The sequence below is a fragment of the Miniopterus schreibersii genome (genome assembly GCF_964146895.1).
Source record: "Miniopterus schreibersii genome assembly, chromosome: 17".
Taxonomy (NCBI): Eukaryota; Metazoa; Chordata; class Mammalia; order Chiroptera; family Miniopteridae; genus Miniopterus; species Miniopterus schreibersii.
In genome coordinates, this window is record NC_138117.1 from 33,036,812 (window position 1) to 33,051,542 (window position 14,731).

Sequence of the window (14,731 nt, forward strand, 5' to 3'; positions counted from 1 at the left end):
CAGCAAAAATACGTACATTGTTGTAGAAAAGCAAAGTTCTATAAAAAGTAAAAAACAAAAACACTCCCCACCCCCTCCCAGGAATATTTGACAATAAACTCATTACATCCTGAGATTTCCTTTCTTCTACCTAGTTACTTGCTGGGATAGGCCTGGCAAGATCCCCTGGGGTATAAATCGTGTTTAGGATGAACTCTAAGCACCTCTGTTCCCTACTTGGCTGGAACTCCAGGCTTTATTTTATCACCCTACTAGAAGCCCCACTCTCAGGTTGACCACATTTAGATGTGGGGCGTAAAGAAAGAAAGCTCCTCAGCTCATCACCCGCCAAGAGCAAGGGCAGCTGGTAGCCCGTTTCGCACGTCAAACCTGCTTTACAAGCCTTTATCAGCACTCTGGCTCCGACCAGCCCACAGAGATACCCTCATGCTTATCTGCGAAGATACCCCGGGAAGCAGACACGCCAAGAAATGAAACAGGAGTAAGAAAGTCTTCACAGCAATGGGGTGACTAATTCTACCTTTTCTGTGGCAGGACATCCTCTGGGATGTTTCTAATTGGCCTTCCGTTGCCCCGAATGAGCTACATGTAACATGAAAGGATAGAAGGCCTACGTGCTTGGGGGTTGTTCTAGAAGAGAGGCAACTCCGAAGGCTGCCCCATTCGCCTCCCCAGGAACATAATGAGGATTGCCTCAAGATCCCTTCCCATTTCAAATCACTTTTTGTATGATGAAAACACAAGAAGAACAGACAGTGTCCGAGAGATCGCTGTGTGCTTTCCGAGGTAGACTATTGTGTGATCTCTTTGTAGGATAAGGCCCTACGGGGGTTTCAGATGGGTAGTACTTCCGCTGCCTTTTCCAAGCTAACCCCAAATCAAACCAGAAGCCCAGGGATTTCTCCTCGGTAGCTTTTCTTCTTTTTTTAAACAAATTTTCACATTGTAAACAAAGTGTGTTCTGTCTTGTATTCGAGTTCTGCCCTCTTCTTCCACATCTCTGGGGAACTATGCAGGAGTTCTGGTGAACATCAAGAGAATTCCGTTTTCACCGAAGGCACAGATCTCCTGCCCTTATAGTCTTGCTGGCAAATCATTAGGGGAAAAAAGTTTATTGACAGTATTTCTGCTTTTCCATACCAATTGTAATGAGAAGTCCATATTCTTCAACTCCCAGCCAGCGACTGCGTCTCTCCCCTCCAATGTCCTCTCCATGACCTATCTCAGAAGCTTCGAGCCAATGTTTAAAATGTACACTATTTACAAATGAAGTGTCCAAACTCTGTATCCCCAACCATCCAATCCGCAGGGGACCCTTTTGAAGTGCTGTCATGTGCTGCGATTCAGAACTTGAACAAGTTGATAAAGTCCTGGGGAGAGAGTGAGACGGAGCAGCTCTCTGGGTTGTTGGCTGTGCATGGGTGGTCGGTGCCCTGGAAAGGAACATCACGGTCAGGTTTGAGTTCTGAGAAACATCTCACTGGCTTGGAGCACCATACGGCATTGCCCAACCTCAAAACAACATCCCTCTGCCAAGAATGCCATAAATTCTGGAAAAGCTAAAGAGCTGTGTGCACTCACTCGCACGTGTGTGTGTGTGTGTGTGTGTGTGTGCACTTGTGTACAAAGATGGGAGGATTTGCAGGTGGGTAGGTTACAGAAAAAAAATAAACCTATGGGGGGGTTGTGTTTAAGAAAATTAAGGTCTTTGAAAGTTTCTCTCCCCAGGGACAGAATTGTTTTTACCTTCACCTTTGTCTGGAAGTTGCAATGGTGAAGATTAGTAAAGGATTTGGCGGTGTAACGGCTGACACTATAGGCTCTTAGGGGCTAGGCTAGGGGTCTGCGGCAGCCACCTCTGAGACACATACCTTCCAGGAAAGAATGTGACAGTGTTTGCAAAGCTGCAGGGTGTCTCCATACTGCTCTTTCCGTGGGTAGCATCGTACAAGTTTAAAATACATCTTCTTCCAATCCAGCTGTCCTTTGTCTGACAGAATTAATCGCTTGCGGATCTAAATATCAAATAAAGGTCGTTGCAGGAGAGCCCAGCAAGAGGAGGGTTTGTGGATTTCTGGTTCTGAAAGTTCTGCGCCCACCCCTTCCCTCCGTTTTCATCTCTACCCTGCAATAGGTAGGGAAAATAGCCAAGATAGAAAGAAGTATCTTCTGATAAACAGTGGCTTTTAATCAGTCTTTAAAAGAGACAGGTGGTTGGTGACATCTTCCTAGTGACCTCTACTAAACTGCATTTGGATGGTCCTTTAAAGCTTAGGTGGCCCCTGGCCAGGTAGCTCAGCTGGTTAGAGCATCATCTGGAAATGCCAAGGCTGCAGGTTTGATCTCGGGTCAGTGCACATACAAGAAGCAACCAATGAATGCATAAATAGGTGGAATAACAAACTGATGTTTCTCTCTCTCTCTCTCTCTCTCTAAATCAATAAATTAAAAAAATTGAAGTTTAAGTGATCTTAATGATCAACGTCAATCTTTTCTTTGCTCTAACTTGAGCGATCATTTCCAGGGAGATGCAGTAAGTGCTCGGCATGGTGACTCTATTTTATATCTAAATATCACAGGCTTTGTGAGCAGAACTTGTTGAACTCACATGTCTACATAAAGAAGCTGGAAAACAAGACTGAGGCACCATGAGGAAGGGAAGAGCCCAGAGTTGGTCAGAAGGCCCAGATTCAAATTCAAGGCCAGTTTCCTCAACTAGGGAACCCCTTTACTAATTTCAATGTCACTCAGTCCCTTCTTTTTAAAGGGGGCATCATGATATCTACCCTCCCCTGGGTCACTAAAATAAAATGAAATAATATCTGTAAAAGCACTTTAGCTGTAAAACATCATAAAAGTATAAGTTACTTTGTTATAGAAAAGAAGGACTGGTGTCAATTTGTGATTTTTTTTTTTTTTTTTGAGAAAGTTGTAAAATGTGGATAGGTTAAGAATGAGAGTTTTTTGCCCCCCATCAAAACCACCTAAAAAACCCCCAAACTTCACACACATTACTTAGAAACTCCTTGAACTGTTGTTTTCCAGTCAAACTAGGAAGCCCTGGAGGGTGGGCACCCATGCTTTAAGCTAGAGAAGATGCCAAGGAAGCCTGAGGGTGGGACAGAGGAGGGACAGACGGAAGGAGTGTCCGGGGCCCCACCCACCTGCCGCTCGGAGAAGTGGTACAGGCAGAGCCTCTTCCACAGCAGCCGGTCCTCGCTGAGCACGTGCAGGTTGGGGGCCACCTGGCCCAGGCTGACCAGGTCGCGCCCGTCGCTCAGCCTCTGCATGATGTTCAGTTGGAGGCACAAAGGCAGGTCGGTGAAGGTGAGGCCTTTGAAGGCCGGCTGCGGAGGGAAGGGTGATGTTAAGTCTCGGGGTGGAGAGCAACAATTCACCAGGCGACACCCTCCAAGGATGCAGCTGTCCCCTTGCCCCCCATCTTCAAGCTGGTTTATTCAGCAATCAAACGCAGCAAGTCTCCCTGCCCTACGGGACCATGGCTGAGACCACAAAGAACAGCCTGGACCAGCTGGGAGCTGAATGGTGCCAGAGAGGTTTTCCTGTTTTACAAAGCCTCATGCTCGACTCCTGAAGATTCTCCCAGCAACACATGTCAGCTTCTCCTGCTTCAGTCCGTTCACTCGATTACGAGATTCACTACTTTCTGGAAGGGCTCACTGCCCTGGACAGAGCACCACCTGCCCGCCACCCCGGCCCCCATCTCACTGGCCCTGGTGACCACTGTTCCCCGCAAGCAGGCTCTCTCACCGGCCCCCAAACACGCTGCGCATGGGGCCTCCCCTGCCCCAGCTGATCCAAATGTTACTCTTCCTCAGCTCAGTCAAATCCGCTTCCTCTGAAAGGCCTTTTCGGCTCTTCTGACTCCCTCAGGCCTCATTCTTTGCATCCCCTAGAATCCCTATGGCCTCTTTCAGGTACTTTTTGCAGCAAGCCCCCTTTTGGTTTGTAATGCAACCCTTTTCCAAAAGGAAGCTGGAATGGAACAGTCCTGTTAGAACGTAAGCTCCAAGGAGGCAGGAAGCTTGGTTGTTTTTCTTTGCTGTGTCCCCAGTGTCTAGGAGGGTGCCTCACATATAGTAGGCACTCAATAATACTGTGGAATGAATGACACCCGAAAAATAAAATAGGTAAACAGCAACAAAAAGACCCTGCCCTGGTGTGTGTGTGTGTGTAGGTGTATGAGCACTCGCATGTGTGCGCACATGTACTCACACTGTGAAAATGGCATCCAGAACCCTTTGGCCTAAATGCCACCATCCACGGAGGTATCTCTATTCAAATCTAGCGCTCCAAAGACCATTTTGAAAACTGTTGTCTGCGGATAATACATTCGTAATTAATCATGAGCTTTTCAAACTATATCCCTGAACTTTTACTTAAGTCCTTTATTGTTTTAATTTGATAAGCTCATGTTAACCCACCCAGACCCACAGCCTTCAAGTCAGAGGTCTAACTTTGTATTCTTTACAGACTAGCCCAGTGCAAGCAACATCTTTAGATGTCTTACTATGGGCTCATTAGGCAAGGGAGAGACCCAGAAACATAAGCAAATAATTCTAGAACAATCTCTATTCAGAAGATCCTCAGTCTTTGCCGATAGGTCCTGCACATCAGCCGGATGCCGCCATCCTGGTAAGAAGTCGGCACAAATCACCTTAGACTGTGGTTCTTGATTCCTGGGTGAGCTTTTGAGTTTGCACTACTAACATTTTTAGCTCAGTATTCTGTCACTTCTGGGGGTCACAGGAAAACAAGTACAGAACGAAGGAACCCTTTCTTAGCTCAGAGAAAAATATCTGGGGAGTGGGTATCAAGTTCCCTCCTCCAATTTCTAGGGAACTAGACCGTAGGAAGCACATCAAAGCCCAAACACACAGGATTCCTGGGGGATGTGCAGTCCTAGCATTTCCATCCTGTGTCCCCTGCAAAGCAGGACAGGTGTGCAGAGGGAAGGTGGGCAGTGGCAGGGCCCTGGAAAGACGGTCTGTGAGAAGAATGGGCAGTTACACGGGAGGGACACGGGATGGACACGCAGCAGATCTGGGCACCGGGTATCTTTCGGGAGTCTGAGTCTCATTTTCCCCATGTCCAAAATGAACTGGTTTAGAAGATTCTGAAGATCCCTTCCAGCTCTAGCAAGCTCAGATCTGGAGCCGTTTCAGCCTCCTAACTCATCAGAAGTGTCTATGACTTGGCGATTTTTATTGCTCAGGCTGCTGCGTTGAACGTTCAATTGTTTGCAAAATTCAGGGCTTTGCTGGGCTGCAGAAGGCCCTAGACCCACTTGTCGTTTATCATCTGCTGCTGATCATATGAGCTAATAAAACTGCCATGAGATTTTCTTTTTGTTCCCAGCACTTCAAAGCATCTTCTTTTTTGGTTAAAACTCCCAGGCCAATTATTATATGAACTCCTATTAAAGTCCGCTTGGCAGGGTTCACCCTTGAATTTTCAAACCTGAACTTTTTCAAAATTCTTGCCCAGACCCCATGCCGAGCCCTCACTCCCGATACAAGGTTAACTGCTTCTGTGCCTTTTTTCTCAATATGAACACTTAAGAGAAAAGCAAGTTCCTCTCGCTTCTGTGATCAAGCATGTGGCCAAGCTCCTTTACCCGCTCTGCCCCCACACACCTCAAAGCCCTGCCCCGCTCACAGCACACTCTGATTCGATTTACCCCCCCACCAGTTCTCTTCATTTGTCCATCCTTTATTGTATTAATTAGTTTGCCAATAAAAACTGGCTCCATAGAGTTAGATATAAAATTTTGATGGAAAATGAGATACTGATAGAACTTTGGCAACTAGAAAGCAATTACTGCAAATGTCACCTGTTAACATTTTTGTGCAATAATGTACGTTTCTTTGGTCCAAACTGTTAAAGAATAAGCTTTTTAAATACAGTCCAGACTGAAGTAATTAAGTCCCTTCCCCCCCCCCCCTTTTTCCCCCTCTGGAGAGCTGGGCATTTGTGTGAAAAGCTCTTCAGGGCCCCCTGGGTTCCCTGCTCTCAAAATCATGCAGCTCAGAGCCAAGGAGGGTCGGGAAGGAGGGCAAGAGGGAGGAGAGAGCACGGCGTCTGCAGACAGGCCTGGGCTCATCCCCACGCACACCTTACCAGCGCTGAGACCTGGCCAGGTTATTCCTAACTACTCAGTTATATATAAAATTAGAAAATCATATCTCAGAGTATTGCTGGGAGGAATGGTAAGATACTCACGGAAGTCCTTAGCTATTATAATGTCTCCTACTTACAGTCATGTACTAGATGAGCTAATATACAGGGTGCGGCAAAAGTAGGTTTACAGTTGTTTATATAGAAAATAATACACTAATAAATAATAATACAAGAATAAACTCTGTATACATACCACCCTGTATGTAAAGGACTTAGACGAGTGTCTGCCACAGAGCGGGCCCTTAATAATAATAACAGTGATGCATTTACAATACTTAACTGCACGGTTCCAAGTGCTTTCTGTGCATTAACTTCTTAACTCTTACCCCAGGGATATGAGACACATATTGTTGCCCTATTTTCCAAATGAGGAAACTGAGACAGGAAGTGGCTGAATAACTTGCCCCGAATCCTGTGGTTGGTAAATTGTCATCACCATCCCTAATACAGGACAATTTTTTCTGACTGTAATCCTCTGAACTTTGATCAAGTACTTCAGGCAGGTGGAGGGAGGAAACTTCCTTTCAATCATTCATTCATTCAACTAAAATTTATTGATTGCCTTCTGCTCTGTGCCAGGTACAGGGATCAGAGCAGGGAACAAGATGGTAACATCCTTTCTTTGTGGAGTTGGTAAGCTGGAGACAGGAGAGTGAATCTCAGTATGAGATCATTTCAGATGGTAGTAACTGCTCTGAAGAAGGTGAGATGATAGTGGCTTCGATAGATTGGTGGTCAGGGGAGGTGACAAGTGAAAAGGCCTGAGCCAGGACCAAGCTCAGAGTGTGCAGAAAATAGCTTGGCCCAGCTGCAGCACCACGAACAGAGTGAGATGAGCTTCAGTGTTTATCGGTTCTATGTGGGATTTCTTTGGATTTAAAAGGTTTGCAAAAAGCTGAATCACTGAATAAATAGTTGGAAGAAAGCTGGATTGAGAGAAAGTTTGGAGAGCATTGATGTTAAGAAAGCTTTGCCATTTTAGGAATAAGAAGTCCAGGGTTCTGGCCTCAGCTGAGTTACTTGGGGAAAGTCACTGGGCTTCTCTGGTTCCACCCCTTGAAGATACAGCAACTGCAACGGCTACCTCCCAAGAGCGTGTGTGGATCCAGTAAAAGGGGCTCTGGGGAAGTAAGCCCATGGAAGTGCAAGGCACGTGGGTAGATGTGGCCAAGGGGGCCCTGAGAGGTGAACAAAAGCCAGCTCTTGGGCAAGAGTGACCATCCAAATGGGTGTCCCAAAGTTGCTGGAGGGAAGATGCCTTTGGGACAAATGGGACTTGCTCATTTATATCACCGGCTGGGTAATTCTCTTCTGGGTTTAGAGAAAATAGTAAGTATTAAATCCAGGCTAAAGAGAATGCCAGAGATTAGGTAGAAAGTGTAAGTGGGTTTTCTGTGAGAGATAAGCTGGAAGTTTGTGTCTCAAATTCACATTGTGAAACTATGCCTACCCTTGAAAGACAGGAATGGAATAAATTATTAAAATAAATCAGACAAATGTTCATAAGAAATTCCTGTATTCTCTTACGATAATCAAATAATGGAGATAGCTTTTGAAAGACTACCTGGGCTTGTGCTCAGCATTGTGTGTGCGTGTGTGTGTACATGTGTGTGATTCTAAGGAAGTCACAACTCTGAGGCCTGTTTCAGCGTTTAAGAAATGAATGCACAGAGAGGCTGTTAACAGTATTGTCAAAAGACATTGCATTTTGAAAACTTCATATAGTAAAAGAATCATTTTAAAAAAGTCAGAGGTTTTTTCATGTTACTTTCTTGAGAGGTGGGGCAGCCCAAACTTATCAGCTCTGGTCCCGGAACCACTTAAAGCAGCTGCGGTCAGTGATTAGATAAGTAAGCCAAGTGCTCGGTGAGCTGCCTAAGTGCGCCCGTCCATTAGGGAGCCTTCGGAGATTACACCAGCGTCTTTCTCACAGCTTTTGTGGGTCTTGTTCCTCCTGCTCACTAGTAAGAGGACAAGAGCTGAAGGCCAAGTTAAAGCCTAAAAGAAACAACTGATAGTAGTTAAGCTGGAAACACAGGGCTTTTTCTCGTTGGCTTTGAATAGGAACTCCTCATCTTTTCTTAGATGTATGTTCATAGTCTTTAATCAAAGGCTTCCTTTGTCATAACTATTGAGAATTGGAACTAGAATTTTAAAAGGCTGGGACCAGTTCTTCAAGCCACTGCCATCACAGCTCTATTGTATTCAAGGCAGCACCCAAAAGCGGCAAACAACACAGGCTTTAAGAGCAAAAGGCCAAAGAGGAGAGATCTCCAAATCGCACTAAAGATTTCAGTGGTGGGGCCAACATCTTCCCCAAAGCTGACTTTCTGGCCTCCCCACCATGCTTCATCTTTCACACACTCGGATCCTGTTCTGCCCAGCTCTTCCCACCCTCCCTTTATCAGGAAGCCCCCCTCCAGCACTCAGGATAAAGCGTCGGAACAGAACGGCCAGGCTCTTCCCTCACCAGCGTGGAGATAAGGTCCTGGCGAGGCTGCCGGGCATCTGGGCGGAGGAGCCGGCTGAGGCCCTTCCTGCCAGGACGGGGCTGGGGGCCTGCTTACCCGGGTGATCTGGATGTTGTTCAGCTGCTGCTGCCAGTGCAGAATCGTCTCCATCCGGTACACCCACATGTTAATGTTCCCGACCAGCACGCACTTGCCGACTCTCTGCACCAGCGTGCATAAGGAAGTGTAGAGGGTCTGCAGCAGCTCCCTTATTAGTCTGATGTTCTGCTGGTCTTCAAGGACTTGGGTGGGGAAGGAAACAGGAGCAGCAGTCAGGCCCGGGACGCGGCATGGTCTAAGTGGGCCTCTTCTCTACCCTGCTCCTGTTACCGGGGTACTGCCTCCGGGGATGCGGTTTTCTTTCTCGCCGGTGTCTCTTCTCTACTTGGCTGAGTTTCTGCACTCGAGGTTACTGGGTAGAGTTTCCATTATCTGGGTCCCTCTTTGTTCTCGCCTCCCTAGTTTTCTACAAAGACTCTTTCTTTTTCATTGTTCCACCAGCACCGGGGCTCACCTGACCTGAAAGCAGTCGCTTTGGCCCGCGATGCCGTCCCTTTTAGGTGGTCAGTGGCAGGAGCGTATGGGAGTTGGGAGCTTGGGTTTTAACCCTGTATGGATGCCCCTTTGTGGGATTATGGACAAATCCCTCTTCCTCACGGGCCTCAGTTTTCCCATATGTACACTGACTCAGTTGATCCCAAAACCTAAGGTTCCTTCTAGCTCAGAGTCTATATATCTATTCTGCCTTGTACACAGCTCACTTTTCTAGGAATTTGGAATCCAGAGGCTCAGTAGTCAAGGTGGGAACATGTGTCGACGCTGAGAAGCCTAAGAGGCATATGGCAGGATGGAAGAGTTCAGTAAAAGGACAGGAGGGTGATGCTCTTACTCTGCCATGGGCATGAGTTGTACCTTTTTCTGAAATGGGATCTGAGATGCATCTGGAGTTATCCATTTCCATCCGCTCACAATCCCTTAAATCTAACGACATGTCCATTCTATTGGAAAATCCATCTGTCCGTCCCCATGCCTATAAAAAGGGGTGAGAGAGTGAGAGAGAGCTCACCTTTCAGTACCACTTTTTCCAAAATGTTCATGAAGTTCTTCTGGGCGATGCCACTCAGGGATGTGAGCTGTGACTTTGCTATCAGTTCCAACAGCTGTGGATAAAAATAGAAGTTGCCAGGCTTAGAATACAGAGATATTTTCTCCTCTAATCTTTGCTTTTGAGTCACATGACACGTAGATACAGACTGACGGGGAGAGATAAACGGCAGGCAGGGCCACAGTGCAATAAAAAGCAGATGCTCAAAGTGAAAGACAAATGGGGGTAATTCAAAACCCAAGAATCAGGCTGAATATTTAATTGCTTTTTTTCTTTTACATATAAAGAGTTTGGCTGCAGCCGGGGCTAATTCATTCTGCTTGTCCCACTTCAGCAAGTGGAGCTGATGTTCTCTGAAGGGAACAAAACCTCCTATGACCTGCGAAATGTCTGAGTTCCCTGTAATCACTTCTCCCCCCTTGAACTTCTTTCCCACCGGCACTGACTGCTCGCAAGGCACCTAAATGCTCATGTTCAGCATCCCTGTGCACTTTCCAAGGAAGTGGCCATTCTTTTCAGGGTATCTCCTGCTTACGCAGCATTCAATGAAAATGTCTATTAATTAGACTCTTTCATTGCACTTAACTTTCTGTAGAAAGAGTTCAATCACTGGAAGAGAAAGAAATTCAGGGATGCAGAGTATCTATTTCTAAGAGGCTAGGATCCTTGCAGCTCTAGGTTTATGTTCAAGTCTTGGTTTCACCACCTATTGTCTCTGTGACTATGGGCAAATTACTGAATTTCCTGGTGCCTCAGTTTCCTCACCTGTACTGCTAACAGTTAGAGTCCCCAAGATTGTTGAGAGCTTGACATGAGGGCATGCACACACAGCCCTGAGCACAGTGTCTGGCATTAACTAGGTGGGAAATAAAGGTGAGTTTATTTATTGAAGGAGTATGTCCCATTCCCCCCCCCCATTATCACCAATTAAGAACAGAGATAATAACTTAAGTTGGTCTATCCTCAGTCCAATCTTTCATTGCTTCCATAGTAAAATTCTTTATACGTGTGGGAAGATTTTGAAAAAATTCAGTGATTCTATTGTCGAAAAGGGAAACTGTAGACTGGATTGACCCATTTCACAGATGAGCAAAGTGAGGCTGGAGAAACTAAATCTTACCAATTACTCCACAAGCAGTGAGAAGCCTTGGCAAAGTCCTTCTCAACACCCTTCATGTTTTCACAAAGTCAGCAAACAAAAGAAGCTGATGTAAAGTGAAAATAATTTTACCAGAACCCACCAGGCCCCCAAGAAAAACTAACTTTAGACTTAAAAGTAAACTAGACTTAGAGAACCAAGATCCTGGCATTATTTTAAAGCTTGACTCTGTTCCTAGGAAAGTTTCCAGGGGAGTTTCATCTCCTGGCCAGGCCCCAGCCCAACTTTTCTTCAGGTCAGTAAACACTGGGTATGACACTGTGCTGGGTGCTGGAATCAGGGCTGACGAAACTAGCAAAGTGACATTCTAAAATTTGGACTGCAGGGGAGAATGAAAACTTTTGGATCAAAGCCCCAGCAATTCAAAAACCCTCTGCTTCCAAAGCATTTGTTTAAAAATTCTGTCCCCATGGAGCCCCTTGGGAGCCTGTCAAACCACGTACAGACTCTAATTTCCTGAGCATAATTTTTACTTTAAGTTAAAAAAAACAACCCCCCAAACCCCACCCCCAAACCTTTCCCTGCCTGGCATATGTATCTCTCACACATGAAGGCAGAGATGCCGCCATCTGACTGGGAGAAGGTGGCGAGAAAAGGCTGCGGCTGGTTTGTTAAGATCAGTCCTAGTGATCCAAGGTCGGAAGTCAGGAGCTGGCCAAATGACCACTAAGAGAGGCAAGAATTCAAAACATCAGTAGAGGCCACGTCCATGGGTGGTGGCCACACTGGATGCCCTCTGCCTGTCTGGCTCAGCTCTGTCACCAACCAGCACGTGACAGTCAAAAGAGGAGAGAAATATGGCACAGAGAGACTGGCCAAACCTTTCATTTATCTTCCGGACCAACAAGATTCAGAAGGCCAAGCAATGGTCTATTAATACCCTGAGCCTCACATGACCAACACAAAGCATGATGAAAGAAAACAAAGCCTGGAGTGGTTCTTGGAAGGGCGGTCGGCTGTGCACTGTGACTCATCAGGGGCTGGGAGGTGGGTCAAGGGGGTGGGAGGAGGGCGGGCATCCAAAACCCGGAGTCCATGTGACTACCATCTCATGAGGGTGTCACTTTTAATCTTGTCTAAAAATGTGCCAATCACAAGGACAAGCACACTCTCAGAGCTATGACTGTGCATTTGAGGGAAAGAAAAAAACCCTTTGGTCTGACTGAGATGATCTCTGAGGAGGAGTACAGCAGCCAAACTTTGTCCACTGACAGCAGAATGACATGTTAACCACCCTGTGTTTAATCCTATCTCAAGAGAAAGTCCTTCTTTTCATCTCCAGGGCAGCTGTGGGGTCAGGAGGAGACTTAGACTCTCTAGCTGGGTGACCTTCACAACTGTCATTCATTTAGCAGGTGTTTTTTGAGTGGCCACTGGGTCCACTGTGGTAGGTGACGTGGATATGCGGATAGAGACACATGATCCTTAGACACAAGGAGTTTACTGTCTAGTCTATGATGCAAGTATTTAACCTCTCAGAACCCTAGTCTCTTCATTTCTAAAATGGAAATAAAAGGCCTACTTATATCACAGGGTTGTTATGAGAATTAAATGAGATGAATATGTAAAAACCCACAGTAAACCAAATATAAGGCAGTATTATTATTATGAGGTATTATTGCTTCCCCTTCTCAACCCTAATCTTTCAGAGAAGTTTAAAGTTGATATCAGAGTTAGCAAACTTTTTTTCTGTAAAGAGTCAGATATATATATTATAGTCTTTCTGGGCCATATGGTCTCTGTTGCAACTACTCAGTTCAGCAGTTGTAGTATAAAAGCAGCTTTAGACAATATGTAACTGAGTAGGTATGGCTGTGTTCCAATAAAACTTTATTTACAAAAACAGGTGGGGGGCCATATTCGGCCTTGCATCATAGTTTGCCAACTTCTGCTGTATATATCATAGAGTTCAAGAATGAGGGCTGCAGAGCCAAACTGCCTGGCTCAGTTTCCCATCTGCAAAACATGCATAATATTATTACCTATTTCAGAGTTGCTGTGAAGATTAAATGTGTTCATAAAGCACTCATAACAGTGCCCGGTACCAAGAATTATTAGTTTTTATCATTAGAATATTACTAGGTAAAATTACTGCTGGTTTAAAGACTTTTAGAACCCTTGTATTTCAATTTTATGTACTGTCAACCAAATGCTTAAATGCTTTCAAATTTTAATATTCCTTTCTGTCATTTTTACTATGTTTGTGATACATTTAATAGCTCCCTCTCTGTTGATAAAAGTTAATGTTGATACATTTTATGACTTACACAGGTGCATCTACCATGAAGTCTTATTTTGCTAATAATAATGGGTGTTTATTACATGACAGTGACTGTGCTAAGCACTTTACATGTGTGATCTCCTTTAATCTTCAATGGCAACCCAGTGGGGGGGGGGTTCCCCATTTGACAAAAGAGGCTACTGCAGCTTAGAGAAGTCAGGTAACTCTCCTAAGACATACCAGCAGTAGTAAGTGGTGGAGCCAGAACTTGGGCCCAGATATGTCTAACAGAAAACATGTATTTTGATAGCTTCAAAACTTCAGTTTTTCAAGGCCAATCAAATTTGTATCTAGGGCCAAACTTTACTCTAAAAATAGTAGCAATACCATGTATGGTTATGTTCTGGGAAACAGAGTCTGGAAATTTTATATCTATATTACCTTGTGACAGGTAATCAGCTTTTGACATTAAGGGAGAAATAATACCCAGAACATGTTAACATGTTTAGGATGAGGCAATAGCCTTGGATAAACCATTTAGATCTATTTTTCATATCAGCATAATGCTAAAGGCCCAGAACCAACCAGTAGGTAGTACTGTGTGAAATTCGTGGTCAAGAGGACAGAAATTATTAATTTTGTTTGTGTGTCAAGGAAGCTGTGTGCGTAGGAGAGTAGACTTGCATCTAGCAATTGATTTACCAAGATGGCTTAGCCAACTGGATTCTTTGCCCCAGACACAAAAGAAAAAGAGAGCAGCCTTAGCCGGTTTGGTTCAGTCAGAGTGTCAGCCCTCGGACTGAAGGGTCTCAGGTTCGACTCTGGTCAAGGGCATCTACCTCAGTTGCAGGCTTCATCCCCTGCCCCAATTGATATGTCTCTCTCACATCCATGTCTCTCTCTCTCTCTCTCTCCACCCCCCCCTCCTTCCTTCTGTTTCATTCTCTCTGAAAAGCAATGGAAAAAAATATCCTTGGGTGAGGATTGAAAAAAAAAGAAAGAGAGCGGAGGAAAATGTCTTGTTTGGAAGCAGCTGTTTGTTTTGTGCTGGGCAAACTTTAGCCCAGGTGCCAGTTATTTGTGGCTGTTTTGGGAGAGGCAGGAGGGTGGGGGGGGGGTGCTGGGCTCCTCCTCAGCTCCATGGCATCATCGCCATGTGGTCGTCGGGCCTGTAGCGTGATTTGCAGTGACGAGCTGTGCAGTACCAGCAGTGGCTCTGGGCTCCTGGAGGAAGGGATGGTCACCGCACACCGAAACCACATCCTGCGCTGAGCTTTGGCTCATGCTTGGTTAGGACATGAGTAAGAGAAAAATCTAGCTGCAAGCAATGTCGTCTAGTGAATCTCAGAGTGGATATCAACCACAGTCTGAAGATGAATGGGCAGAGGAGAGATTTTCCTCCTATCTCACTTTATCTACAATAAAAGCAGGTTTCCTCTCTTTTCTTCCCTTCAGTTCATCTTTAACAAATAAATCAGCTCATGTCACTTCTCTGCTTGAAACCCTAAATGGCTTCCCTCTGCACTTAGAAAAAA

General features: G+C 45.4%; 1 protein-coding gene across 1 annotated transcript in view; it reads right to left on the bottom strand.

The window, feature by feature from the left end:
- Positions 1 to 912: 912 nt before the first annotated feature.
- The window catches only part of FBXO32 (F-box protein 32), a 29,683-nt gene continuing 15,864 nt past the window's right edge, over positions 913 to 14,731 (bottom strand). Inside the window, exons 5-9 of the mRNA XM_081117429.1 lie at positions 9,778 to 9,871; positions 8,769 to 8,953; positions 3,165 to 3,347; positions 1,872 to 2,015; positions 913 to 1,433 (exon numbers count right to left, since the gene is read on the bottom strand). Coding sequence (XP_080973555.1) covers positions 1,344 to 1,433; positions 1,872 to 2,015; positions 3,165 to 3,347; positions 8,769 to 8,953; positions 9,778 to 9,871 — 696 coding nt within the window. The 3' untranslated portion in view covers positions 913 to 1,343. The remainder of the gene's footprint in view (positions 1,434 to 1,871; positions 2,016 to 3,164; positions 3,348 to 8,768; positions 8,954 to 9,777; positions 9,872 to 14,731) is intronic.